Source organism: Triplophysa dalaica, chromosome 3 (assembly GCF_015846415.1).
Source record: "Triplophysa dalaica isolate WHDGS20190420 chromosome 3, ASM1584641v1, whole genome shotgun sequence".
Lineage (NCBI taxonomy): Eukaryota > Metazoa > Chordata > Actinopteri > Cypriniformes > Nemacheilidae > Triplophysa > Triplophysa dalaica.
In genome coordinates, this window is record NC_079544.1 from 20,765,187 (window position 1) to 20,791,652 (window position 26,466).

General features: G+C 38.4%; 1 protein-coding gene across 1 annotated transcript in view; it reads left to right on the forward strand.

Moving 5' to 3' along the window:
* LOC130417379 (ephrin type-B receptor 1) overlaps window positions 1–26,466 on the forward strand; it is a 179,417-nt gene that overhangs the window by 97,700 nt on the left and 55,251 nt on the right. The window contains exons 4-5 of the mRNA XM_056742920.1: window positions 14,874–15,029; window positions 25,256–25,591. Of these exons, the coding sequence (XP_056598898.1) occupies window positions 14,874–15,029; window positions 25,256–25,591 (492 nt within the window). The remainder of the gene's footprint in view (window positions 1–14,873; window positions 15,030–25,255; window positions 25,592–26,466) is intronic.

A 26,466-nucleotide genomic window follows, 5' to 3' on the forward strand; every position in this document is an offset into this window, starting at 1 on the left:
GCAAACGAAGCGTATCGCTTCTGGATTTGTGCTTTCAACACCTGCACTTCATACACAATTGAAATGCTCACAGACAGCGCAGGTAAATGAGGCGAGAGAGAGAGAGAGATAGAGAGAGAGAGAGAGAGAGAGAGTTTATTTAGTTAGGCCGGGGCAGACATGAGCTCAGGAGAGATCGCGTTCACTTCTGCTTATGTTCAGACTCGCTGCGCTTAAGACAAACTCATTCTCGCACACAGACACACAAACACAATGCACGTGGCAGCCGGAGACTGCGGCGGGGAGCGAACGGCTGTCAGTGCTGATATTTGGATCTTTTGGATCCGCCTTTCTTTAAATCTCCCTAATGTTCCTCTTTTGGATTATTGCTCAGTTTCTAATTGATGGTGAGTTTTTGTGTTCTTCCCCGGAAAAAAACACGCACGAAGGCACTGCTGTCTTTGTTAGTTTTAGTGCACACTAGGCAAAAATCACTCAGCGGTGAAGACAGTCTATTACAGAGCTGCTGGCTTCCATTTTTTCTTATTTTCAGCCCAGTAGTTCTTAAGAGGAGGGACATACACACTCTCACACATCAGCCTTCTCTTGTACTGGTCGCTGGACCAGGCAGAGGATTCACGGGTGGATGAAGTGTATCTGTCATGTGCAAGGCTGTGTACCAATTCATAATAACAAAAATTCAAACATTAGTGTAAATCTGTTTTAAATGTATAACTTAAATCAAATAAACTAAACAAGTCATTTAAACCTTTTTTTTAGTTATACGAAGTTAAAGTAGATTTTTAGATTCAATTATGTCATTTGTCATTAAGCCAGTTTAAATTAATTTACACATTTAAGGCAGCTTTCGAACTAAAGTTGATCTAGATTATTTTCTTATCGCTTCTATGCACAAAACGTTTTTGCTGGCTTTCATAAAAAGATACTAAACTACTTCTAGATCATGTTCACAATGTGTCTTGATGCAAAGACCTATTGCTTTCAGTTTGTGTTTGTATTAGATAGTTCTTACACTTTTGTGTATCTGAAAAAGCTGATTGATGATGAAAATGCATTGTTAAAATAGCTTAAACAAGCATGCAGGGGTGGGGAGTTTTATGAATTTTGTGAAAGACGTGAATGTTGACGTCTAAGGTTTTCTGTGGAGTTGTTGGATGCAAATTTGTGTGGATTTAACTATTACTATTATTTTTCCTTTACTTTGGTCACTTTTGCAAAAATTTCTGTAACACAAAGGGTTGTGGGTTATCTTAGCTGCACCTTCTCCATGCTGTTTTCGATCTTACATGACTAACAAGAACAGTCCTAACTGTTTTTAGGACAGTTAGCATGCAAATATTGACTTATCCAGAAAGCAAGAAACGTGACGTGACTAGAACTAAATTCGATTAACACAAGCTTGTAGTGTTTCTCACTCTCAGTTTTTGGAGGGTTCCTGGGTTTTCAAGGAGGAGTATAGAGATGACAGGAATTTTAAGCGTTAGAGACACAGACATTAAAGGGAATAGAAGGGAAGGCCGTGCGTGAGCATCTTTCGTTAACTGTTATGGATTAATCGACCCTCCCGCGCGGTTAATGAGCTGCGGCGCTTAAAAGAGAGACCGACGCCTAGCAAGACAAAGCTAATAGCCGAGGCGAGTTTCCTTACCCTGCGAGAGAGCAATTTTTACTACTCCAGACATCAAAATGCTGCCTTTAAAATTCACAATACTGCTCTAAGTAACCTATAATTACTGGAAGCCGTTTGGGTCAGATGGCTTGTCATTGACTGGGCTGGGGAAATGGGAGCGATCGATCGTATCTGTATGCTGATTCTCTCAAGGACAGTGGAGCTACTCACTGTGATTCCTTATAAATGACCATTCACAGGTAATTGCAACAACTTTTCTTTGTATTACTTTTTGAACTTTAATGTGATTTTATTGAAGAGAGGGAGAAGATAATATAATCTAAAAAACTGCTGTTGCTGGGTAAAATGTAAAAATGTAAGTCAGATGTAGTTTTTTATGTTTTTAAGGCTGCAATCCATAACACAAAAAAAAAAACTAAACAAAAATGGCATAAAAATCCCCTTTTTGAAACACTGATTTGCAACAGTACACTCTTAAAAAGAAAGATGCTTAAAAGGTTCTTTACAGCGATGCCATAGTTGAACCATTTTGACTTTCTTACTTAGTATTTTTGCCTTGTTTTCCAGTACAAATGTCAAACAATTCTTGAATCAAGATGCATATTCTTGATGTCGAAAACGAACCACGAGAATAAGTCTTGTTTTTACAACAAAATTATGAAATTTCAGTGAATTTGTACTTAAAACAAGCCAAAAATCTGCCAATGGGGTAAGACAAACATATTACAAAGAAAGTCATTTTCTTCAGTGTGGTTCCACAAAGAACCATTCAGTCAGAAACAGAATGTTTGGATGTTAAAGGTTCTTTATGGAACCATTTAGATAAAATGGTTCTTCTCTGGCAGCGTGAAGAACCTTTATTTTTAAACAGTGTATGTTTAAATTATTATTATAATCAGGCACGACTTTTCAGAAAATTTAATTTTGACATAATTTAAACCCACTTAAAAAAAAGTATGATGTACACTAACTTTCAATTCTACGTTTCAAACTAGGATGGCCATAGATAGACAAAAGTTATAAATGTATTAATCTATAAATAAGTAAAATAACTTAATAGCCCAATTCATCCAAATTGTGTTGCTTTTGGTTTCTAATCATAAAACAAGCATAAGTACACATTGAAGTCAGTTTCAAATGTGTATTTTTAAACACATCAGTTTTGTCTACCACATGTTGTGACTCTAACAAACACTTTCTGCGTGGGATTTGTGTGTGTATTTTAGCCTTCATTCTTCAAGCATTAAGAAAGCCAGACGATGTTTTATTTTGTATCTTTTGAAGCAGCATGATTCTCTATTCAGTCTATTAGCTACTCCATGGTCTTAAAAGCTCAACAAGAGAAGAGCCCTGCTGTATTTTCACAATTCCACTGAATAACATTTTCACCAAAGCACAGGACAACAAATTGATATTACTTTTCAATTGTACCCATTTTGCAGTAGTGTGATCTATAGAATTTTTGTCTATCTGGTTATCTTTAGATTGTCTGTCTGCATATTTTGCTGAGTGATATCAAATATATTAGCTTAAAGAAACAGAGCAAGATGAGATTTGATTGTTTTGTGAGCCAGTTATGTTCCCAGAAACTGTCTCACCCTGCCAACTCTGTGCCTATGGGTGCCTATGGAATACTAATCTCTTTCACTGACCATCCTAATCTACACAAGGATGAAAAACAAAAATAAGAACTTGATCTCATTTTAGTATTTTCGATCATATATATATATTTTTACTGCATCAAAGCATAGAAATGGAACTATATATGTTGCCATGAACCCATGCAGTGGGATAAGACGAGGAGAATAAACAGAAAATCGCAACGAAACAAACTGTAAATGCTGTCTGCCTGCAAGGTTTAGTGTTCTGGTTACGTGATGCTGTTCAGGACAGATATTCAGGCTGTGTTGTCATAGCAACAGCCTGTTGAGGGCCAAAAGGTTCTCTACCAGGTCCTGATAGTCCTGTTAGTCACAATAAACAACACACACAAACACATACAGAAAATTTCAACTTCCAAATTCCAGAACATTTATACATTTTAGGGTTATGCTTTTCCGAAGTCTTATTTCTACGAAGTAAATAAAATGTTTTTGTTGAAAGAGAATATACTATGTTTTTTCTACTGCTTTTACAGCTGTTAAATACTATACAAGAACCTAACTTCATTTTCATAAGGTCACCCCATGATATTATTCCATTAATTGTTAGAAAAGCAACAGCTTACTTTCCTAAAGCAGATTGACATTTTGATGTGACTGTGTAATGTGTGGCTTTCATTGAACTGATGTGCACTTGTTTGCTTTTGTAAATCTAAATAAAGGCACTGCGGGCTAATGCTTTCCACTGTCTGACAGATGAAAAGACAGATTTAGAGACTGTGGTTTGCGTGTTTTCACCTGGACGCGTTTGGAAACGAATGAAGTGCATTAAATGACGTGAATCTACGAGGTGATGACTGCTCTCAGCCGAGCGGTGCGTTAGTTCTGAGAAAGGGGATTTTAAGTCAGGCAGAGCCGAAGGTAATGACAGCTCCACGCTTCTAGTCATTCACACACAGTAATTCATTCTCTATGACTGTGACAGAGAAACTCAGTTTGGTCTGGTCAGCTCCATACATCACTGTCACACTGTTGTGAAGAAGAAACACACACAAGACCAGACACAAGGACAGACACACAAGCTTGCACTTTTACACAAAGATGAGGAATACCGCAGTCTCAGGATGTTGGGTTCATCCGTGAGCACGCACTCACGCATGCACAAACACTGACTCTGTTGTGTGGAAAGCTGAAATAGTTTAGTCATCTCTTTAAGGGCATTGTCTCAAGGGTCAACAGAGCGCATGATCTTTGAACCTGAAATGTGCCTGATGACAAGATCTGTCTCTCCTGAGCTATTGAATCGGGTAATGAGTGTGATTTAAAAACAAAAGTAAGCACACAAGCACTCTCACACTAGACCATACACCATAGAGGGCAAATCTGAAAATACAAATACATAAATTGACAGAATTGTCAGATGGACGGCAGCAGATGATTGACAGCATTTTTCTCCACAGTGTGATATCCAGTGTCGGAATGTGTATGATTGAATTTGATGCTGTCGTTTCAGGTAGCGTGATCTTAACCGGTAAGAGCATTCTGGTAAATGAGTCCCCTGTGTGTGTGTATGTGTGTTTGCAAAAAAGTCTAGCTGTTGGTGTTTCACGGGACAGATTGGTGTGTGTGTGTATTTGCTGTAAATATTTGTACCCTTACACTGTAGAGTGCCCCATGGGACCAAAAAGTGTCCAGATGGTCCAACGAGTGCTTTGTACCCGATGACGTCTGCGTTCACCCAGCGGAGAGTGTAACCCCATAACAGGTGCAAAACACAAACCTGTAGGTTCTGTGTCATCGTGGCTTCTGTTACGTACAAACGTTTTAATGAATATATTACAGCCATTGAAACCAGATTAGTATTTATGCATGCTAGGCTTTCATGACCGAACCATGCATTTACATTACAGTGCGTGTGGGTTTGCATTTGATTATTCCCTGAGATTCCATCCAATGAATTTAGATAGTAGAGCTCTGGGTAGAACATAGTTTTCCAAATGTTTTTGTTCAAGCATAAAGGAAATTCTTAGCGTGAACAAAAAGGTTTCGATTATAAAACCATGCATACATTCTAAAGCTCCCTTCTGCATGCAATAAAAGGTTGTTAAAACACCTTTCTTAAGTGCTGTTATATCTTATGAACCTTGACCTTGTTTCTAAAAGAACCTGCGTGTAGAGTAACGGAAGATTCAAGCAAGAAAGTAAAAAGATGAATTGAATAAAGTACATTGAAGTCACGGCAGGTGTTAAAAGAGCGCCGGCTGAATGGCTGCTGTTCACAATGGCCTTGTGTATAGTTACAGAGATGAAAAAAACAGCCTGATTGCAGTGTCGACTGGAAAAGCGGTGGCCAGAACATGACGTGAAATAGGCTGCGCGTACAGCATTGTCCTCTCTAGTTTGAAGGTCATCAAAAAAAGTATTGGCAAAACTTGAAATAAGCCACAAAGATTGATTTTAGCTACACTCTTCAACAATTCATCTTAAAAATGTAGTTTTGAAGCTGACTTAAGTTTTTTACTTGAACTTCAATGATATCCAGAATGCAGCTGCACATCTAGATTTCAATCAGCCAAAATGAACCCATGTAACACCCCTCCTGATGTCACTTCGGTGGCTGCCAGTTGCCGCCCGCATCAAGTTTAAATCTCTAACACTGGCCATCAGAGTGATAAGGTCTGCTCCAGGTCTACATCCCCTCTCGTCATCTTTGGTCTAAAAATGAGCGACGCCTGGTTGTTCCATCACAGCAAGGCACCTCATTCGGTTCCCCTGTGGTGGAATGAACTGCCAACCTCCACCCGAATCAGAATCATACACAACTTTCAATAAAGCTCAAAACATACCTGTTCCGCATTTATTTGACTAATCAATAACTGTCTAAATTGTTCAGTCTGGCTCCCTTGCTTACTCCAGCTATAATCCTCCTAATAGCATGGCCTTGTAAACTAACAGTACTGTTAAGCGTGCAGATAAAATGTTTATATGCTCTAATACTTGTAAGTTGCTTTGGATAAAAGTGTCTACCAAATAAATAATTGTACATAATAACTTAAAGAATTGTGCTATATTTTATATAATTTAATTTCGGAAGACAATTAAATATGATTTTAAGTGAAGTCAATTTTATTTTTAAGTTTACGTTTTTTCAGTGTAAGTAAAAAACGCTGTATCTTCCACTGTGCATTTTTGTATCTCTTCTTTGCCCCGCCTCACTGAAACGCACAGATTTTTTACAAAGCTCATCGCTCTATAAAGCGAGGTGTGCTATGATTGGCCAGTTAATCAGTGCGTAGTGATTGGTCGAATACTGCAAGAGTGTGACGGAAATGTAACGCCTCTTACCATATTTGGATGGTCAGGTTACAAAAAGATTGTACTGACATGAACCCCACCCTCAAACCTTACGTCACTGGCGATAAAGGAAATCGTACTAAAATTTAAAAATATGATTGTATGAGTTTACACAAATTAGCCATCTGGTAAATCGGTAACAAAAACCTGCGATATTGTGTAGATAAGTCACATCAAACTACATTTTGCGACAATCTGACCCCTACTATGTGAACCCTATTCTAAAGCCTACTATAAATATTGGTGTGGATACAAAATTCCAGCACACACTCTCCGAAGGTCATTTTGTGCATACGCAACATTAATCTTAGATGGATTTTGGCAGACCACACACTAGTGCCATTTATATTAACAGTAATTTGTAGCATAAAATTGAAATCTTCCTTATCAAACAGAGTTATCAATTAGTGACAATGCATTGCCAACCATTGGTGATGTAGACAGATGCTCTTTAAAATAATGATCGAGTAAGAGTTACAGACAGTACCGCAGTGGCAACTTGGAGCGTTTTAATTGCCCTCTCTCTCTCTCTCTCTCGTTGGCTTCATTCTGATAACTGCAGATTTAATTTAGCTTATCTGCCACCCCTCTTTATAGCCATACGCATTCAGATCATGATTTTCATTAACATTACAGATGAATATTTTCCCGAACGGCTGAACGTTTGGCCCGTTTGGATGTGACACACTTTGTAAAGTGCTTGTGTCGGGAGATATTTGATATTCCTTGAACTGAAGTTAATCAGAGCGACCGCGGAAAAGGCAGTGACGTTCCCTGCCCTTCCTGACTTTACAGTCCCATTACATGAATATGCAAACTCATGTGGCTTATTTCCATTAGAATTCATTTCCATTTTCAATTACAACACATAAAGTTCAGCGCGCAAAGGTTTAATAACGCACGCGTACGAGCGCACAAAGGAAAGCCAGCGTTTGAAACTGTAATCAAACCGTAACAGAGTTGTACTGCTTTTAATTTACATGTGCTGTAAAGGCAGATAAAACCCAAATCGTTCCCTTGAACATCGAATTGGACTCATTAAAACATCACTTTCAGGAGAAAAGAGGGTTATTCGCTCGGAGACTGAAATCACAGGATTTTCGTTAAGTCTTTAGCTTTGGTTTGTTTGTTTGTTTGTAAGAGGCTGGTGAAATGTGTGTGGGATGATGAAGCTAGCAGCGTTGGACTCTGACTAAGCACACACACGCTAGTCTGTGCTTCAGATGGCACGCCTACGAACCGTTGACGGATCATCGGATGCATATTGCTCGCAAAAATGGCAAACTGTAATCTGATGAGGGTGTCTGGCTTTACGCAGTTTCTAGAAGTTACGTTTGTATAAATTCACTTAGAAAGAAAGTTGTGCTTCGCTTCGGAAGGAAAACTGCATTTATAGAGGTACTAGAGTATAAATTGCACAGCACAAGTGCCTCTTTTTAGATCCAGTTATGAGCGTTTGTGTATCAGGCAAACTTTACTGGTACTACCACGCACCTGAATAACTATTTAAAATATAGAAATTGATGCACGTCTTATACATTTTCTTTCAATGTAAGCAAAAGCCTTCAAACGAAATGTATTTCAGATGCCCGTCCATTTTATGTCAGGGTTAAAGAGACCGTTCACCCAAAAAGAAAAATTCTGTCTCCACACAGAGAAAGATGTTTGGAAAAATGCTTGTAACCAAACAGTTCTTGGCCACCATTGACTACCATAGTCGGAAAAATGACAATGGTATAAAGTGCTCCAGAACTGTTCGCTTCCCTACATTCTTCAAAATATCTTCTTTTGTGTTCGCCAGAAAAAAAGACATTTCTAAAGCATTTTTTCTACTGTGGGAGTCAAGAGCTATTTGTTTACAAGCATTCTTCCAAATACCTTTCTGTGCACATCAGAACAAAACAAATTATTTGGATTTGGAACAACGGTGAGTATGTTCATTTTTGGGAGAACTACATAGAAAATTGCTATACATCCTATGAAAAAAGTGACATACACAGCACTTACTAGCAGGGGTGCCGCCAGAAATTCTGGGCCCAGTGGAAACCAATATTTCAGGGCCACCTACAAATAGGAAAATAAAAGGGGGTCTGCTCTTCTGGGCCCTAAATCAGCCTGGGCCCTTAGAATCGTCCTAACCTTCCACCCCTTTACGGCGCCCATGCTTACTAGTACTGTGAATAGAAATGTAAGATAACAAACTTGTGAAACTTCAGATGTACATCATATTGAAAAAATAAAATACAACAATTCTGTGTTTTCTTTATTTTCATAATTATATATCTTTATTACAGTTACCACTGCCTAAAAGTATGTAAAGATGTTTTGCGAACAGTATAATAAAATAAACAGTATATAAATTGAATTATGTACAATATAATGTAATGTTTTAACATTCCTCAAATTGCAGTGTGGCCAAAACTTTTTCTTATGTTCAAAGGTCTGGCTACCTGACAATACCTATATGCACAAGCAAAACCCTTTATTGACTGATGTTTCAGCAGCCATGCACGAGTGATGCCCCCCCATATCCGTCTACAGTAATGGCTTTATTGCTCTTTTGAGGAATAAACGCCCGACCCTCCCAGTCCGACCCGAATGAGTCCGCCTGCGAGCTGGGCTTTCTGCCAGATGATTCTCAGCCATTCAGCAACATGGCTTCTCTCTCTGCGGCGAGATTGAACAAAGGCTCCGTGGAAATTTCTTTTCTTGTGTCGTCTTTGACAGTGCGCTGCCGAGAGACGTCCCCGCGCTAATTAATGCGCTTAACGCTGCAGCCACGCGCAAGGTCAATTAGGAAAAGTTTGTAACGCTAATGGCAAATTAAAACCCAGCCCCACTGCACCCGGTTCCACGTGCATTTACTCCGTTGTTGTTTGCAGCTTTTTTGCACATCGTTCCCTCATTTCTCATCCCCTGTTTCTCCAGTATTTATGTGACGCCTTGACCCTAGTAGCGTCTGGGAGCTGACGAAAAGGCCTCGAATTAATTCGTGTCATGCTGAACAGGCGCGAGACAATTAGCGGAAAATGTCGCGTCGAGACTAACATTTCGCGATGTCAGAAAAGCCAGCGGACATGCAGGTTTGTGTGGAAGAGGTGTTTGTATGCGTGCTTGGTCCACAGGCGTAAAGAAGCAGCGCTTTGGCACGCAGACACTTGACTAGCGGAATCAGCTCCATATTAAACAGTAGCTTCAAACTGTAAACACGAGCCTCAGGGAACACTATACAATCTGACTGAGTTCACATCATTACGTTCGCACACGCCCTTATTCTGACAGAGCGCAGCCTGTCGTTATAAACACACATTGCTCTCATTCCGAGCGAAGTGTGTGAGAAACCCAAACATACTCGACGCAAACATGGGAAACTGTATTTTTTCTAGTTTTTTATTTTCATGGCAGAGTAATCATTACGTTTAAAGTCGGCATGAAAAGAAAATGATCATTCTAATTGTTTTACACAGTGCTGAGGTAGTTATTGCAAATTATTTATATTTAAAAAATAACAATATGCACTTCTAATCTTTACTCAAAAACGTTAACCTCCTCCCCCTCTCGTAACGACCTCTTCAACTCTGGTCACAAGGAATGGCGCGAGGACGGGGATGCAATGACTGACAGATTGCAAACTGACGTTCAAATCTTTCACCTTTTTACGATCCAATCATTACAATGGATGAAATCAAGTTCGCTCTACATTTTTTCTATTTTCAGAGGTCGGTTCGGTTCACTTGGTTAAAAAAAAATTATCATTCTAATTGTTTTACACAGTGCTGGGGTATTTATTGCAAATTATTTATATTTAAAAAATAACGATATGCACTTCTAATCTTTAATCGAAAACGTTAACCTCCTCCCCCTCTCGATACGACCTCTTCACTTCTGGTCACAAGGAATGGCGCAAGGGCGGGGATGCAATGACTGACAGATTGCAAACTGACGTTCAAATCTCTCACCTTTTTACCATCCAATCATTACAACGGATGAAATCAAGTTCCGCTTTTTTCTATTTTCAGAGGTCGGTTCGGTTCACTTGGTTATACGTCCCGATACGTAAAAAAGTCTGGCTTCTTCCGTTTCATGCCGACTTTAAAGAGGGTTTTAATAAGCAAGTTAGTGGGTTGCACAATGTCTTATGCTGCGTTGGGGAATACTGCAGAATTGCATTTCAACATCAGTTTGAATAAAGAGGGAAAATTGCTTTAAAGTGATGCTCTGTAATGCAACCAAAACGTCACAAACATTTGTACTAACTTTATTCTGGTTCCTGTTGGTCAGATGTGTGTGCACATGCGTGACTTGACCAACGTGAGAGTTGCGCCAGTTGTTCCGAAATCCAAGTTTTTCTACTTGATTCAAGGCATAACATTTCTTACAGAACTTTGTGTGAGTGTTGGAGCCCTACTGCTGCAGTGACAGAGATTAGTTTGTATTGTAATGAGAGATGACAATTTTGTGATATTTTTGTAAGGTAAAACTAGTTTGATCTCCTCCAGCATAACTTGTCGAGTTGGTGGAAAGTTGGTGTATCGTGTGTGTTTGTGTGTAAGCGCACTAGCTTGTGTTGTGTACGTTTCTGCTGACGGTGTGTGTACTGTGGTCAATTTTACTTCATTGGCTTTGATCTCATGACTGTCTCCTCAGGTCTCGCCTACAGCTACAGAGATGGAGACTACCACAAGAGAAGCCTAAAGCCAGCTGCCTAGCGGTTGTGAGAGTGTGTGTTTAAATGGTCGCCTTGAGGGGGCCTCTTTCAGGTCCAGTTAGTTTTTAAGCAGATACTGTTGGTCCACTTTCACCATGTGACAGTCTGCAAAAATGATTTGTCAGCAAAAACAATGAAAACTTAGGGCGAACGTCTCAATTTAAACCCTACAGATTGTGTAGAATAAGTTCAGTTGGTCTCTTTCCATACAGGTATTTAACATGATGTCGATAATTGCAAAACATCACTGAGGGAATCAAGACCTGTTAGGACTTGCAGATGAATTCATTAAAATCTTTACAATTATACACATTTTTTTAGATAGTTTCGGACACATGAGCCTGGCCCGAAGTTAAAGTGATAGTTTACTCAAAAATGAAAATTCTGTCATCATTTATTCATCCTCTTGTCATTTCAAACCTGTAGGACTTTCTTTCGCAGAACACAGAAGAAGATGTTTTGAAGAATGTTGCTAACTGGCCCCCATTTACTTGCATTGGTTTTGTGTCTATACAACAGAATTGAATGGGGTCCAGTGCTGTTCGGTTACCAACTTCAAAATATCTTCAACTGTGTTCTGCGGAAGAAAGAAAGTAATAAAGATTTAAAAGGACAGTTTTGGATGAATCTCTTTAACTTCCGGCCTACGTTTGGTTACAATATATATTTTTTACTTAACTTACATTTATATAAATGTATATTATTGTTTTATTGTTTATTAATGCTTCTAAATAAAAAACTACTCATCATTTATATATATTTTTGCGGAGGTCTACCGCAAGTAAAGTTTGGGCCAGAGAATATTTATTTTTCTGCCCGCTGAAACTTTCATACATATACAGTAGCCTACATTTTTGTGTGAAATTATCTTGTCTTGCAAACGAATAGGCATTTTTTTCTTTAAAATTTAAGCCTGTTTTCACAAAATAAAATACCAAATCGATGTAGTTGTTATGAACTTTGTAAAAAATGAATTGTATTTACCACAGCATATCTTTTCAAACAAGAACGTCCAACTGCAGCAAACATAACCTCAGTATACCGTGACTATCTAAATACAGAAGTTCACCTCTCTGTTGTTTTGGTGAGTGGGCCGCAGAGGTCAGGGGTGATGGCTCTGGTACACGTTGTCGTGGTGATGAGCAGCACTTGTTTGTTACTGTGAGAATGTCATGTTGGGTGGGACGAGAGAGGCGTTGAAGTGTTGCAGCTTTGGGACCTGATGCTCTGTGTGTGTGTGTGTGTGTGTGTGTGTGTGTGTGTGTGCGCGCGCTGTGGAGGCTGAAGGCAGTGTGTTAGTGTCATATGGTCTTGGTCAAAAGCTGTCTGTCAAACACCCACACCTCAACACATTATGTTGTGTGTGTCTGCTGGGGGGGCTGTAAACCAAATGTTGTTCTAGTTCCCCCCTCTGCATATATCTCATCTCATCTGTGTTTATCTCATGTCATCTACTTGTTTCTCCCTTTTTCAGTTTATATCTCCTCTGCATATTCTCCTCTCCTCCCCTTACATTTACTTTCAAATTCGTATATATCATAAGCATGTATGTCTTCTCCTCTCTTCTTCCCTGCCTAAATTTTTCTTCATGTATTTATTCTTTCTTCTACTTGTATCTCCTTTTCTTTGCTTTATCTCTCTCTTTCCTCTGGGTATCCTCTCTTATTTATGTCTCGCTCTCTCCTGGGTATGTCTCCTCTCTTCCCTCTTCTTATTTATTAAGTGACCAAAAGAATAAATCCATCGGTGAGTAGATGGATAGATAATAAAGAACTGTCTAATAAACTGGACCGACCCTCTAAACTTTTAATGAGCTTTTGAGCATCTAATTGATTTTTTTTAAAGGAACAGAGGCTTGATTTCACACCCCGAGCAGGTCACACTCCTTCATACGGCAAGAGCGAGGGATGAATTATCTTGTCCTCTCTCATTAAAGGAAAAAGAGATGCGCTCATACGCAACACATCTTCCGCCTCGCTTTTATTAATTTACGCCGCTCCTTCGTTCATCTATCTTTGTATATAATTGATGAATGCGGTCATCACACGCATATCTTACATTTCTCATATAGATCATATGACTCATAATGCATATTTATGAGTGTTGCATATGGATGGGATGCAAATGACAGGGGGAAATGTGAACAGGTTGATCCAGGTCTGATGCATCCCAAAAATCCGGTCTGTCGCTTGAGCCGTGCCAGCTATCACGATAATAGCAGCACAGATTAGATTGATATTTGTTTGTCTCACTCTCTCTCTTTCTTTCTCTGTTTCATGTTCCTCCTGTGTGTCAGCAGCATCCACTCTGTGTGTCATCAGTTCACATCAAAGACACACACACACAAGCAGGTCTGAGTCTTAATATCTTAAGCCGTGTGGCTGAAACAGCAGCACGCGTTCAGAATCTCAGCAGAATTATTCTAAAAGGGGTATCACTTCAATTCTTTCTTCAAAGAGATAAAACCAGACTGGAAAAGCAAGCAGAAGCGATTCCCAATTTTTCTGGCATGGTACATTTCAGCCCAGCCCTGCATGACGTTTCGCCAGCATATGTTGTGTTATGGTGCCCAGCGTGGTGTGCTGGTGTATTCACCAGACTTCTGTACAGACAGCTAGACCAGAAGCATCAGATAAATATCTGCTTACAGTACAGCACCTTTATTCATTTCTTTTTTTAATAACCCAACCGAAAATGTTCCCAGTACCTTGAAGGTATGACTGAAAAAGGTGTCCTGAAAATTCACACCTGCGACTAAAGGCTCTGTAAACAGCAAAAAGGAGTCTAGGTAACAGCCTGTGCTTTTAGCAGATCAGACAAGATTCGAGCAAAGAGTTTCGGGCTGTTTTGATGTGTTACCTCATATGCATCCTCGGTAGTGATTCTGAAACCAAAATACCACAGAGAGTATTTGCAAAACATGGCACTGTTTTTGGCCAGAGTTGGTTCTTTACGTATTCCTTCTTTCAGTACTTAATTCTACTAAGGTGCCAAAATGAACCTGGCTTGGTAGGAAGAACTCACCATGCAGTCATTATACAATAATTCTGTCCGTTTCTATGAATTGCAAAGACAAGGGATTTTTTCGTGCATTTATGGATTGTGAGAGGTTAAATTCTTTATTTGAGATATTAGTAACGTTTTGCACTTCTCTTAACATCTCTTTTTCAATGACATTGTTTATCTTTTGATTTAAATATGTGAGAAGTCATTGTCAGAAGTCTCAATTGATGAATTTTTTACATGGTCAAGCGAAGATGCCAATTGAGAGAAAAATGAGAATAATACTCAGAGAATAGTAAATAGTAATTTAGTATCTGTTTTCTTGAGGTTTGTGAAATCAAGGATTGTGATTGATTATCAATATTTTAAATGAATGCATGATCTTTTAAAATTTGAACTGATTTGGTGTTTAAATGGGACTCTTTGTGAAATTGTTGAAGAAAAGTGTATTTTCCTTTTCTGTTAAGAAAATTCTTAACATGTCAAAAGTTGTTTAGCATATAAATTTATGTTGTGTAATATATAAATTGTAATAAAATGGAAGTTTAAAAATCTCTCTCTTTCTCTCTCTCTCAAGCTTGTCCTCCAGGAACATTCAAGTCCAGCCAGGGGGCGGGTTTATGTCTTCAGTGTCCATCCAACAGCAGGTCCACATCTGAAGCAGCAACCATCTGCGTCTGCAGGAACGGCTATTACAGAGCAGACGGAGAACAGCCAGACACGCCCTGCACCAGTGAGTCATTATCATCATCATCATCATCATTGTAATATTGCCATTATTGTCTTTATCCTTAGCATATAACCAAGCAGGAAGATCATGATATGGTTATTGAAGCAGTTTGATAAGTCTTATAGACTCTATAAGACTGTTTAAGTCTTAAGTTGTTTAAGACACTAAGCCCAAACTGGTACAATAGGATCGTATTAATTATTTTCATTTGTGGTCTTTTCACACTCGCATAATTTAGATTAATCAATCGTGTCCTGTAATTAGTTAGATTTTAATCAATTAATTGCCCTGGGTGCAAATCTGAACATCATATTATAATTGAAAAACTGACCCGAATCTTACCTGAAACGGGGTTGATTTGTGAAGCAGACTTCTAGCTCAGAGCTACTCTGTATTCTCTCTGTTATACAGCTCAATTATTGGGTGAATTTATTTAGTTTATGAACAATTGTTTCTATACCGTCCAATTTAATTCCAGCATGTTGCTTGTGTTGCGAATCTTGTGCCGTGATAAGAAAACATGATTGTTTGGATGTTATGGCAGACGGAAGTTATTTTACTGGGCACATCCTTTTAAGAGCTCCAGCACTGTTAGATTCATTTGCCGTAAAATCCTGCAATGAAGGAAAGTAAAGACCGAAGACACAACAAATGGATTAAACACATTTACTTTAAGAATATAATGTTTTTGATCGGTGATTTAGTGGCACTTCCTTTTCCTACTCGCTGGAGACAGATTGCGCTCTATCTGAAATACATCACACTATATAGGTCAATACAGAAATGTTCTCACCCTCCCCTCCCATTTCAGAAGTGCTACACCTCACATCATTACTGCAGCTTTTACATAAATAATACTGACAGCACTGACGGTATATTTATCTTCAGTTTTCTCTTGGCCTAAAATTGTCACCCTCAATCTTAAAGTCAATTTCAAAACACCATATTAGCAATATAATTAGGAAAATAATAGAAAGAAGAAAATAAAATATTGCAATAAAGTAATTTAAAGATATTAAAAAAATATGAAGTAATATATATATTTTTTTTAATTGTTTAGGCTGTTGATAACTCTTTATACTGCTATTGGTAGTCACAGCATTGCATCGCTGCTCATTTGCATAAAGCTTTCTCTTTTACTCTGTCTACAGTTTTCGTTTAAAGCCGCATCCTTTTCTCTGTTTTGGCCTTTTGAGCTTTTTGAAAACGCACTCGAAAGTTGATTAAATAGAAAACGCTGTTTTCACGTTGTAGCGTGAGAGAGGAAAATGGAGAGGTTAAAAAAAAATTACTCATTTTCGTCATTTGACGCGGTGCTTTTTGCTTCTTTCCAGTTTGATAGCATTAATGTCAGTTCTTGCGTACTTTAGATTGCATTTTATGAAACTGAATATTTAATAACTTGCAGTGATTGTTTGGCAGCTGAGCTGGAGTTAAGTTTAACTTTCGTAGCTTCAGAGTCTACTTGTATATTTACAAATGATTAAACCAATTTGTCTGTTTCTGACGTTTGAACGTTTTTTTACTTCAAAACCAGAACTAAACGGGTCTTCCTCACGGAAGGTCTGCATCCTGTAAAAATGAGCTAATAAAATATTTCTAATTCACATTTTATGTCCAGTTTTTTCTCATGTGGCAAGTAGTCGTGTAATAAGCGGGAAAATATTCACGCTGCCTGCTGTTATCGCAAAATAAGCCCCTTCAGTGTGATACAAGACCCTCCGCTTCGCTTATTTCTGCGATAACAACCGGCCGCCTGTACATTATCCCTTACATGTATCCAAACTTCTATCTGTCTGTCTCTCTTGGTCTCCATCTCTCCCTATTTCTCTCTTGCTCTCTCTCTCTTCTTCGCGCTCTCTCCAGATATCTCTCTCCTCACTCATAGCACGTATCACGATTCATTCTCATTTATGAGAAAGGTTAGTCTAGCAGTGTTTTTTTATTTCGTTTTTTTCATATGAATGAAAAATGGAAGCCATTACTGAGAGGCTGCAAGGGGAGACACACACACACACACCTTAAACGGTGCCGTTTTATTCTTAAGCATTCCAACCTCATACATTTTAGCGGAAAGTGCAGATCGGAACCATTTCCCGACAGTTCCTCATTCTGATCAACAATTCACAGCCTCAGTCACTTTATTTGAATTTCTCTGATGAAGATGAAACAGATGCAGAACAAACAGATCACGGCTGAATCTAAGCACTCTCAGTCTCGTGCTCTTGTATAATTCTATCATTTCTTTTCACCTCGGACACTGTTACTTCCTCAATCACAGATCCAATACTGCAGAGGGAGATTATTTTGGGATGTATGCATTATTGCATATTTCCTTTCGGAAAAATGCATGCACATAGCAATATTTTTTATTCATATACTTTTAAACTTCTTGTGGATCATCATTAGTTGTTCTCTACCTGATTCTGCCGGGAAGCTGAAGTCTGCTCTGGCTTTTTTAGCATTATTTTATTTTTGGTTTGTGTACAACAATGAATAATGGACGTCCGCTTGCTGCATTTAGCAGAGTAGATGTAATTGTATTTCGACTTATGTTTGTACTTTCACCACATTTTGTTTTGAAATGGGGACGGGAAGTATCAAGAGAGGGAATATGATAAGAGAGTGTTGCAAGCAGAATTCAAGCATCTTACCTTTGTAACTGAGATTCGTCATCATATTTTGTTTTTACAAATATTCAAGACTTCGTAAAACCCTGAAAGCAATTGAAGCTGTATCATATTGTGAATATAGTAACATACTTTACCCTAAAAACTCATATGTTGCCTGTCTGTGTTCACAATATAGCAAGAGCTTTGAAAAGGGCTACATATTTTGTAGTAGCTGTTGAGACATCTGAGTACTTCCAGCATTTCATTCATCATTTAGAGTCTAAAATGCTGTTCAGTGAAACATATACAGATGGCAATTTGCGATTAAGCCAAACACCTGCTCTAAAGGGACACTTATGCTGGCACCTGGTCATTTAGTCTCTCACATGGTATGAAAACCATTCAAAATAAGCATTTCTTTATGAACTGCTGATTGTGTAATGTCTAGAAAGCTATAGCGACATAAACATAATAATACTAAAAATGGAAATGGCTGTTGTAAGATATGTCTGATTAACATTGAGACTGATTGCTGAGAGAGAGAGAGAGAGAGACCAAGGAAAGCTGGAGTCTGCATTAGCTGTGATGAAAAACTTCATCTCTGCGTTTCTAGCACTTGACGTCCCTTTCTTTTGCTTCCTCAGGGGGTTGAGTACAAGGCTGTCTCACTCTCTGACTTACTGTAATCCCATCTCTCCATGTCTGTCTATCTCTCTGGGGGCTCACAGTTCTCTCTGCGCGGAGCGGAACGTTGGGACCGGGCCGAATCGCCTGGAGCCTGCATCTGAACTGAAATGATTACCTCAGAAGAGAGAGAGAGTGTTGACGGTTGACAGCTCTCTGGTTAATTGGAGGAAGCCAGACAGCAGAATTCTCAAGATTAATTCTCCGGGAGCGATGTGGCAACAAGTTCTTGGGTCTGTGTGCACAACTGTGTGTATAAAGCTGTTTCGATTGGCAGTGCAAGAGCACAACTTGTTATCTGGGTGTTGATGGGACAAAAGGGACCTGACTGGGTTGGGATTGGGTACTTATGTGTCTAGGGTTATATAGAGAACTGGTAGTGTATGTATGGATTTATTGAGTTTACCTCAGTACAATTTACCCCTTTGAACATCAATCATGGTTTTATATAGTTTCACTATGATAATTGCAGTACATATATGGTCACTTTGGAATGACAAGGCTCTGTCTGACATTTTTGTCAAAATCGAGGTAATCACATATTTAAATTTTGTGACAACTCATTAACATTATGTTTTTTCTTTACATTGTGTACAGTTTGGACCTTTTCTTAGATAACAATTGTTTTATCTACAAAGTCAAATGCAAAAACTTGAAAGCTAAATTTCTCAAAACTGGTCAGAATGCAGATAGAACCTTATAAATTCATGGTAACAATATGGTTATAAAAGTGGTAATCAATCAACTTTTTACCATTAGAAAACCATAGGATAGGTTAGAGAACCATTAGAGAACCATAAGGATAGGTCTAAATTAAAAAAAAAAAAAACTTTGGAAAAACCTTTAAAAATCAGTTTTACTATAACATTTGTAGTACTAGATATAAGGTTATAAACATATAATACATATTTTTATTATCATATAAATGATAATAAATAATAATAACCCATTCATTAATAAATCCATTACTGTGGATTTTACTGTGATATTTATAGTTTTTACTTTGATATTTTACTGTGATATTTCTAATAATTTTATGGTTCTAAAAATAGTCAAAAACTGAGAATGGTTACACTTTCGCTATATATTAAATCCATGGTTTATTTTTAGGAGAAGGTTTAAATTTGAAAAAATTAAGTTTATAAATCCATTATTTTTTACTATAACATTTGTAGTATTAAATAAAAGGTTATGAAAATGTTAATAAATACACCAAAAATGATGACTCAACTTTTATTATATTAAAACCATGGTTTATTTTTTAAGGGCGGAGCAAAAATGTAATAACTTTTGAAAAAATCTTTCAAAAAGAATACATTAATCCATACATTAACAAATCCATTAAGTTTTACTTTGATATTTGTAGTAATTTATGTTTTTTAAAATGTTCAATAATCCGAGAATGATGACTTTACTTTATATTTTAAGGGGTAGGGCTAAAAAAACACCTTTGGGAAAAATACAAAGTAAGTCATATAATTAATACTTAGTAAATCCATAACATTTCTGTGAATCTGTGATAGATGTGTTGTTTTGGTATATGACACAGACAATTTTAGATGTAACAGCACTGAGGCCATTCCACTTCGAGAGGTCCCTGGAGAACACGTTTATGGATTTCAACCTCTCTTGCGCACACACACGCACACACACCCGGTTGACCTGCAGAAGTCAGTGTTGTGTGTACGGGTGCAGTAAGCAGGACTGTACAGCAGTGTAATTGCTTCGCTGTGGTTAATCCTCTCACAGCATCGCCTGACTCTCTGTGATTCTTCTTTGAGCTTAATCCTGTGTACACACACACACACAAACACGCCACGACACACTCACACTCACTTCCGTCTGCAGCGGCACAAACCGTCACACGCTCACACAATCCTGTACATTTCAGAACTTCTCATCTTTGGTGTAATAAAAGACTTCTTGAAACTCAATAATTTTTTTGGCACAGAGCAGCAGATCTCGCAATTTCTTTGATAAAACATTTAGCAGTACACAGATGAGTGTTGAAGTATGGAATGAGCTGTTCTTGCTGCTTCGTTGCATTTGATTTATTTTTTTCACTTGAAAGGAAGTATGCTTTCATGCTACATCAAACAGCCATTTTTGCGTGTCTATGCATGTCAGTCTGTAATGAGAGAGCACGGAGCATCTGTGCATTTTAAGAATGTGCATTTGATATTGTGATGCTCAGTAATATTTTGTCTATTTTTTCATGATCGTCACAGAAAGTAGACCCAGTGGTCTAGTTGACCCTTTGCAAAGGTTCCTGAAAGAGATTGACAGTCAGTCCATTTTTTATCATTCAAATGTCCTTTTAAAATGGAGTCTGCTCATCTCAGTCCCAATTCCTTCCTGTATGTGTCAGTGGGGTAGCCACTAGTGTGCCGGTGCCACCCAAAGTGGCAGCTGGGACACCTAAAAAAAGCAGATTTTTTTTTAAGTGAGGAGTTTGCGATCACAACGGTGTGATTAGAATATTCGGTGCTTTCGCCGGCACTGAGCCAGAGACAGACTTACTCAATCCTCTCACATATCACACCTATGCACTGCTTTCAACCGCATAACGTTTATTTTAGGCTTCATACATTTAAATTCACGTGCTGTAAATGTGGCACAAACAAACATGACATCGCCCGCTTATAACTGTTAGCTCAACTAACGCGATCATTATAAAAGTTTTTAAACAACAGAACACATTCATATACACATATTTGACAATCGGAAATAGTTCACATATCATAGTTCACAAGTTTGTGTATATTTTGAATAAAAAAGAAAAATTATGTAAAAGCAATACATCTGCCGTACGGCTGCTGTCGTTCTGCGGTGTGTCTGTCACATGATAAGCAGTCCCGCGTCGCCATGGAAATATTAAAGTGATATGTTCTAACGGTTGCCTTGAAAAAAAACCCACACCAGGGAGCCATTCTGAATTTTTTTTAACCTACGTGTGAAAGGGTTTTAATAAAAAAAAATTATACTCGTGCTATTGTTGTTTACCTACAATATTTGTTCATTTTAATTATTTTGCTAAAAAAAGCATTCGGACAGTCAACCAATCCGCATTCCGCAAACACGCACTGACTCACCGGACCTCGACCTAGCACCCTGGGAGATGTGTGTTATAGAGGGATGTTATGATACACTGCTTTGCGATAAGGCGGAAGTTAAGTAACATTATTGTGAAAAGGGCCTATTGGGACGAAGCATGTGTGTGTAAATCGTACTTCTTCTGTGTCCCATATTCGGAGTTTCACTGCGAGAGCGCCCTCTGGCTTTTGGATGTGGTGGCATTTAAATGTATTTTATTGAGAAACTGAGCAAGCAATTCATTCGATATATCATCCCAGCCCTAGGTTACCATTTCATTTGTTTTGTTCTTCCCATTTCACTCTGTATTTTTTTAAGTGTTTTTTTAGTGTAGGCAGTTAACTGTGATTGTGGTATCTGAGGTTGACATTACTCCTTCCAGCCTGCAGGGGCACTGTGTTTTGATTTTCCGGGGTTTTGGGAAAGTTGTGGTTTTCTCTGAACAGTATATACATACTGGGGGGTATGCATGTCGATTCAATTCTTCATATAGCTGTCAGCAAAAGTGATGTTTGCCTGTGTGTAATGAACTTGCTCTTACTGTGCCTTGGCTTCCTTTGGGACCCAACTAATTGTGTTAGAACTGGCTGTATCTCATGGCCTCATTCTGCTCTCTCTCTCTCTCGCTCTCTCTCTCTCACTCACTCACTCACACACACACACTCACACACACTTCTTCTGGCCTAATTCCAGATATGGTTCACCTCCTCTTTTCTTACTCGCTTGCTCCCTTCTTTCTTTCCTCTCGCTTTCTGAAATCTGACTGTGAGAAAGTGAGGTAGACATCTTTGCTGTCGTTGCACCTAATCAAACTGTGCTTTAGGTGTGGAGTAAGCAAAGCCCTGCTGTTTGGATAGTGACCAGCTCGATGTCTGGATGAAGTGCTCTCTGCTAACAGAGCAGAAATCTCACTAGGTTTTTTTAGAATCACACAGTGATTTTTTTGAACCTTTGCCAAAACTTGTATTTCCTTTTAAAGAAATTGTTTAAAAAATATTACTTAAATCATTCCTTTAAATGTCGGAGCTAACGCAGTGATCATCACAATTCCACATTCATATTTTTAATTATGTTCAAATCAAATCAAATTTTCAATATTTCAGAAACAGCAATTATATATAGCATTTTGATATATATATATATATTAGTGGTGGGCATAGATTAATTTTTTTAATCTAGATTAATCTAGATTAATTTTGGAATTAATCTAGATTAATCTAGATTAAAATGGCTCATTTGAATATATATTTATGTACAGTATATACATATCGATATATATATATTGTGTGATATTACATGTAGATGTTACTTTTATTTAGCTTTCAAGTTGCTTTTATCCAAATTCACATTCGGTCAATGAGTCAGTTAATAAATGATTGATGTTGAGAAGATTTTTTTTCATTAAATGATACAATTTTTAAATAAAAAGTGTTTTGAAATGAACACTTGATTAAAGTAGTAAGGAAAATTTGGATTAGTTGACAATAGATAGAAACTACATAAAAGCAGTTGACAAAAGAAAAGAGTAAATTTTTTAAACAAATTCTTGTGAAAGGATTGCTACTTTGAAGATGTTAAAATAGAAGTTTTTTTGATAGATTATAAAGAGAGACACAAGTTGTGTTGTTTCTACAAAATTTTACTCCGTGGAGATAAGTACAAATATTGTTAGGACTCCATCCATGAGGCCGTCCTGATGTCAGGGCTGTCTGTGAACTTCAAGTTCTCTTCCCATGTGTAATTATTGCAGTTGCCAGAGTTCGAGGTCACTTCTGTCATCGACGTTCCCTATTTAGGGTCCCAGTAGCTGCTGATCTATCCCACAAGGCTTTGCCTGCACAATAGCTCATTGTGTCCCAGTCTGAGTGAAATCATTCAGCTCTTACTTCAAGTGCTGGAATGTGTCCTCACCAGAATTCCCACTTCACGTCTAAAGGTTTGATGTTTCAATGAGAAGTCGCTCAAATGGTCACATTTAAGTGCATTTTCTTTTTGAGCAGTCACAAAAATCAGACCCTAAATTTCCTTCCAGAGCTTTTTTTTGGCTCTCCTCTGGTTTCGATGTGGTCTTGAGTAACATCACAACCTCTCAGCGATCTGTAAATCCTCAGTTCCTGGCCGGATGTTCTGGGGGAAGTCGTTGCTTTATCAGAAACACAATATGTTTTTTCCCTGCAGCTGAATGTGTAGGAATTTATACTGGAGGTCCTGTTAGTTTTATTATTAAAACCATGTTTTTATCATTTATTCTAGATTTGGTTGACATAGCTGGCTGACATACGGGCACTCTGGGAGCATAAGTCTGTGTGCTTATTATAAATAGTTTCAAGTCACTGTGGAATTACCGCACAACACAGTTCAGTTCTGTAGACTTTCTAGGTAATAAGAGAAAAATGATCTTCATAGAAATATAAAATATAGATAAAATCTTTAACACTACACAAAAGTTTGAACAAAATAGACAGACAGAAAATATTAACATCGAATATTAAATTAATATATTTAAGATTTAATGAGGTATTAAACATTTTAAAATTAAATTAAAAAAAGTAAACCGGAGGTGCCTCTGGACCAGTGTTTACATCTTGCAAATTGATCTATAGACTATTTGATGTACATCTCTACATTTACGTTCTTTAATACTTTCCATGATGGTGATATTGTTCTAAAATTGGGGAAAACATATAAAAAAAGAGTATGTATATGTTCTGTACGGCTATTAAGTTAATTTGGCTTTAAAGAAGGAATTGACGGACAAAAAGTTGAGAGTTGGATTTAATTTACAGTTAGGTAGCAATATATAATGCAAAATGCTATTGTAACACATCTCAATAAAATCGAAGGAAGGAGGCGGGAACCGGCAAACATTTAATAAAGTAATATAACAGCCGGCGGCCCCTCACGGACGACCGCCGGCGAACAAAACATAATATAAATACAAACATAACATAAGTTCGGGCCCGGTCCTCTCTCCTCGACGGTCCGGTCGCTCGTTCCTTTTATATGCTCCCATCTCCTACGTGATTCGAGCCCGGTGTGCGCACAGCTGGCGTTAATTCACAATTACTCACCGGACTCGAACCACGGTCTCGCCCCGCCTACTCTACTACAGCTATTTTCCATTATTTAATATCCATTAAAGAGAAGTGCTTTCATCTCAAAGCATGTTGTATTTCATTGTTGTAAGCAGTGTTTCCCATAGGATTTTGACAGACTTGTGGCGCTGGTGGTGTCACAAACTAATTAGCATATTTGTGACGTCATCACGTCGTGTTAATGTTTGCACTTTTTTTGACAAGAAAACGTTGACAAAAGCACTTGTTCATAGAACAGCTGCTAAACTTCAGATTTATAGATGTAACGTCATCAGACAAAATCACAACACGGTACATCTACATTATAGAGCAGCTATATGCTGTTTGCCCTTTCTCGACAATGTGTTGCTGTTTTACGAACGCTTCTTTGATTTTAAATGCAAGTGACAGATAAATACGAGAGGCCGAGGACTCGCGCACGGCCATAAATATACCTGGGCGGACCGCTCAAGTAAATGCATTGTATCAACGTAATTGTGTCTCCTTTTGAAGACATTAGTTTTTCACTTCCCAAAACGAAGCAAAAATGTGTCATTTTCTATTATTCATACAAGTATAATTGAATCAAATGGAATCACAAGTGTTGTCATTGCAACACTGTAATTGAAAGAGTCCGGACGAGTATTATCCTCCTACCTCTTTGGCAAAAAAATCTCTGCCTTGCCTCTTTGCTTTGACCTCACTCCATTGGAAGCGTAATTTTCTAGTTTGTTTGACATCTGACTTTCTCCTGTATTGTTTTCAGGTGTTCCATCTGGGCCAAGGAACGTCATATCCATCGTGAACGAGACATCGGTGACCCTAGAGTGGCATTCCCCGCGCGAGACAGGAGGGCGCGACGACGTTGTTTACAATATCGTATGTAAGAAATGCCAAGCTGACCTGCGGTCATGTTCTCACTGTGATGACAATGTGGAATTTGTGCCCCACCAACTGGGGCTCACCGAAACCAGAGTCTTTATCAGTAACCTTCTGGCACACACGCTCTACACGTTTGAGATCCAGGCTGTGAACGGCGTCACCAACAAAAGTCCGTACCCTGCCCAGCACGTCTCCATTGACATCACAACAAACCAGGCTGGTGAGCTGTCACCTTTTTTAAATGACAACATTTACTGTTGTGCAGTTGTGCATTTGCTTTGTGTTGGCCAATGCTTTTAAGGTTGCCCATTTTTCGTCAAATGTTCTTGTCCATTCTAACCGGTTATATTTTCAACCTTGAGTGCAAATTTCACACCACCCGTGCCAGTTTCTCCAGTTCATTCATGTTACAAAGACTCCAAATGGTTGTTTGGCCTCAATAGCCTAATGGAAGAATATGAAGAGCAGAGTGTTCGGTTTCACCATTTAGAGCTGCTCGCTGGACTTTGCACAGTTAAAATTGAAAAAATCACCTAGTTTGACCTGCGCTAAAAGATACGTGTCCTCGTCTTTTCCTTGAGAGCTGCTCTTTCATTTCTGACGCCCCTCCATCTTTCTCCATCTGTACCCACATAGTTCACGTCTCCTGTCATCTCAATTTTCTGCTTTCTCTGAATAGCGGTAGAAAAACATCACAGCGGTCGGTATGTTAAAAGTTTGCGTCGATCTCGCCGGGGCACGCTTGACTGGTTTGGTCCTTTCATCTTTGTCAGCGGGGCTGGTGTGAAAAACAGCCTTGATCGTGTCACTGTTCCTTAATACATTCAGCCCTGAAACGAGGGCACCCAGAACTGTGACGCTGTGAGTTTAGCTGGTTTTACTGAAGCCCCCTCTCGGATCAAAGGGAGTGCTTGTGGTTAATTTAGTGTGCGGAAGAAAAAGTGCATCCTCAAAATTAGGGAACGTTCATCTCAGTGACTAGGATTGACTTCTACACCTTGCTGTGTTTTGTTAGTTTTTTTTAACCTCATTTTGTTTAGTCTATGTGAGATTTGTCAGTGGGCTAAAGAGTGTGGATGGAATTGCTGAATGGTT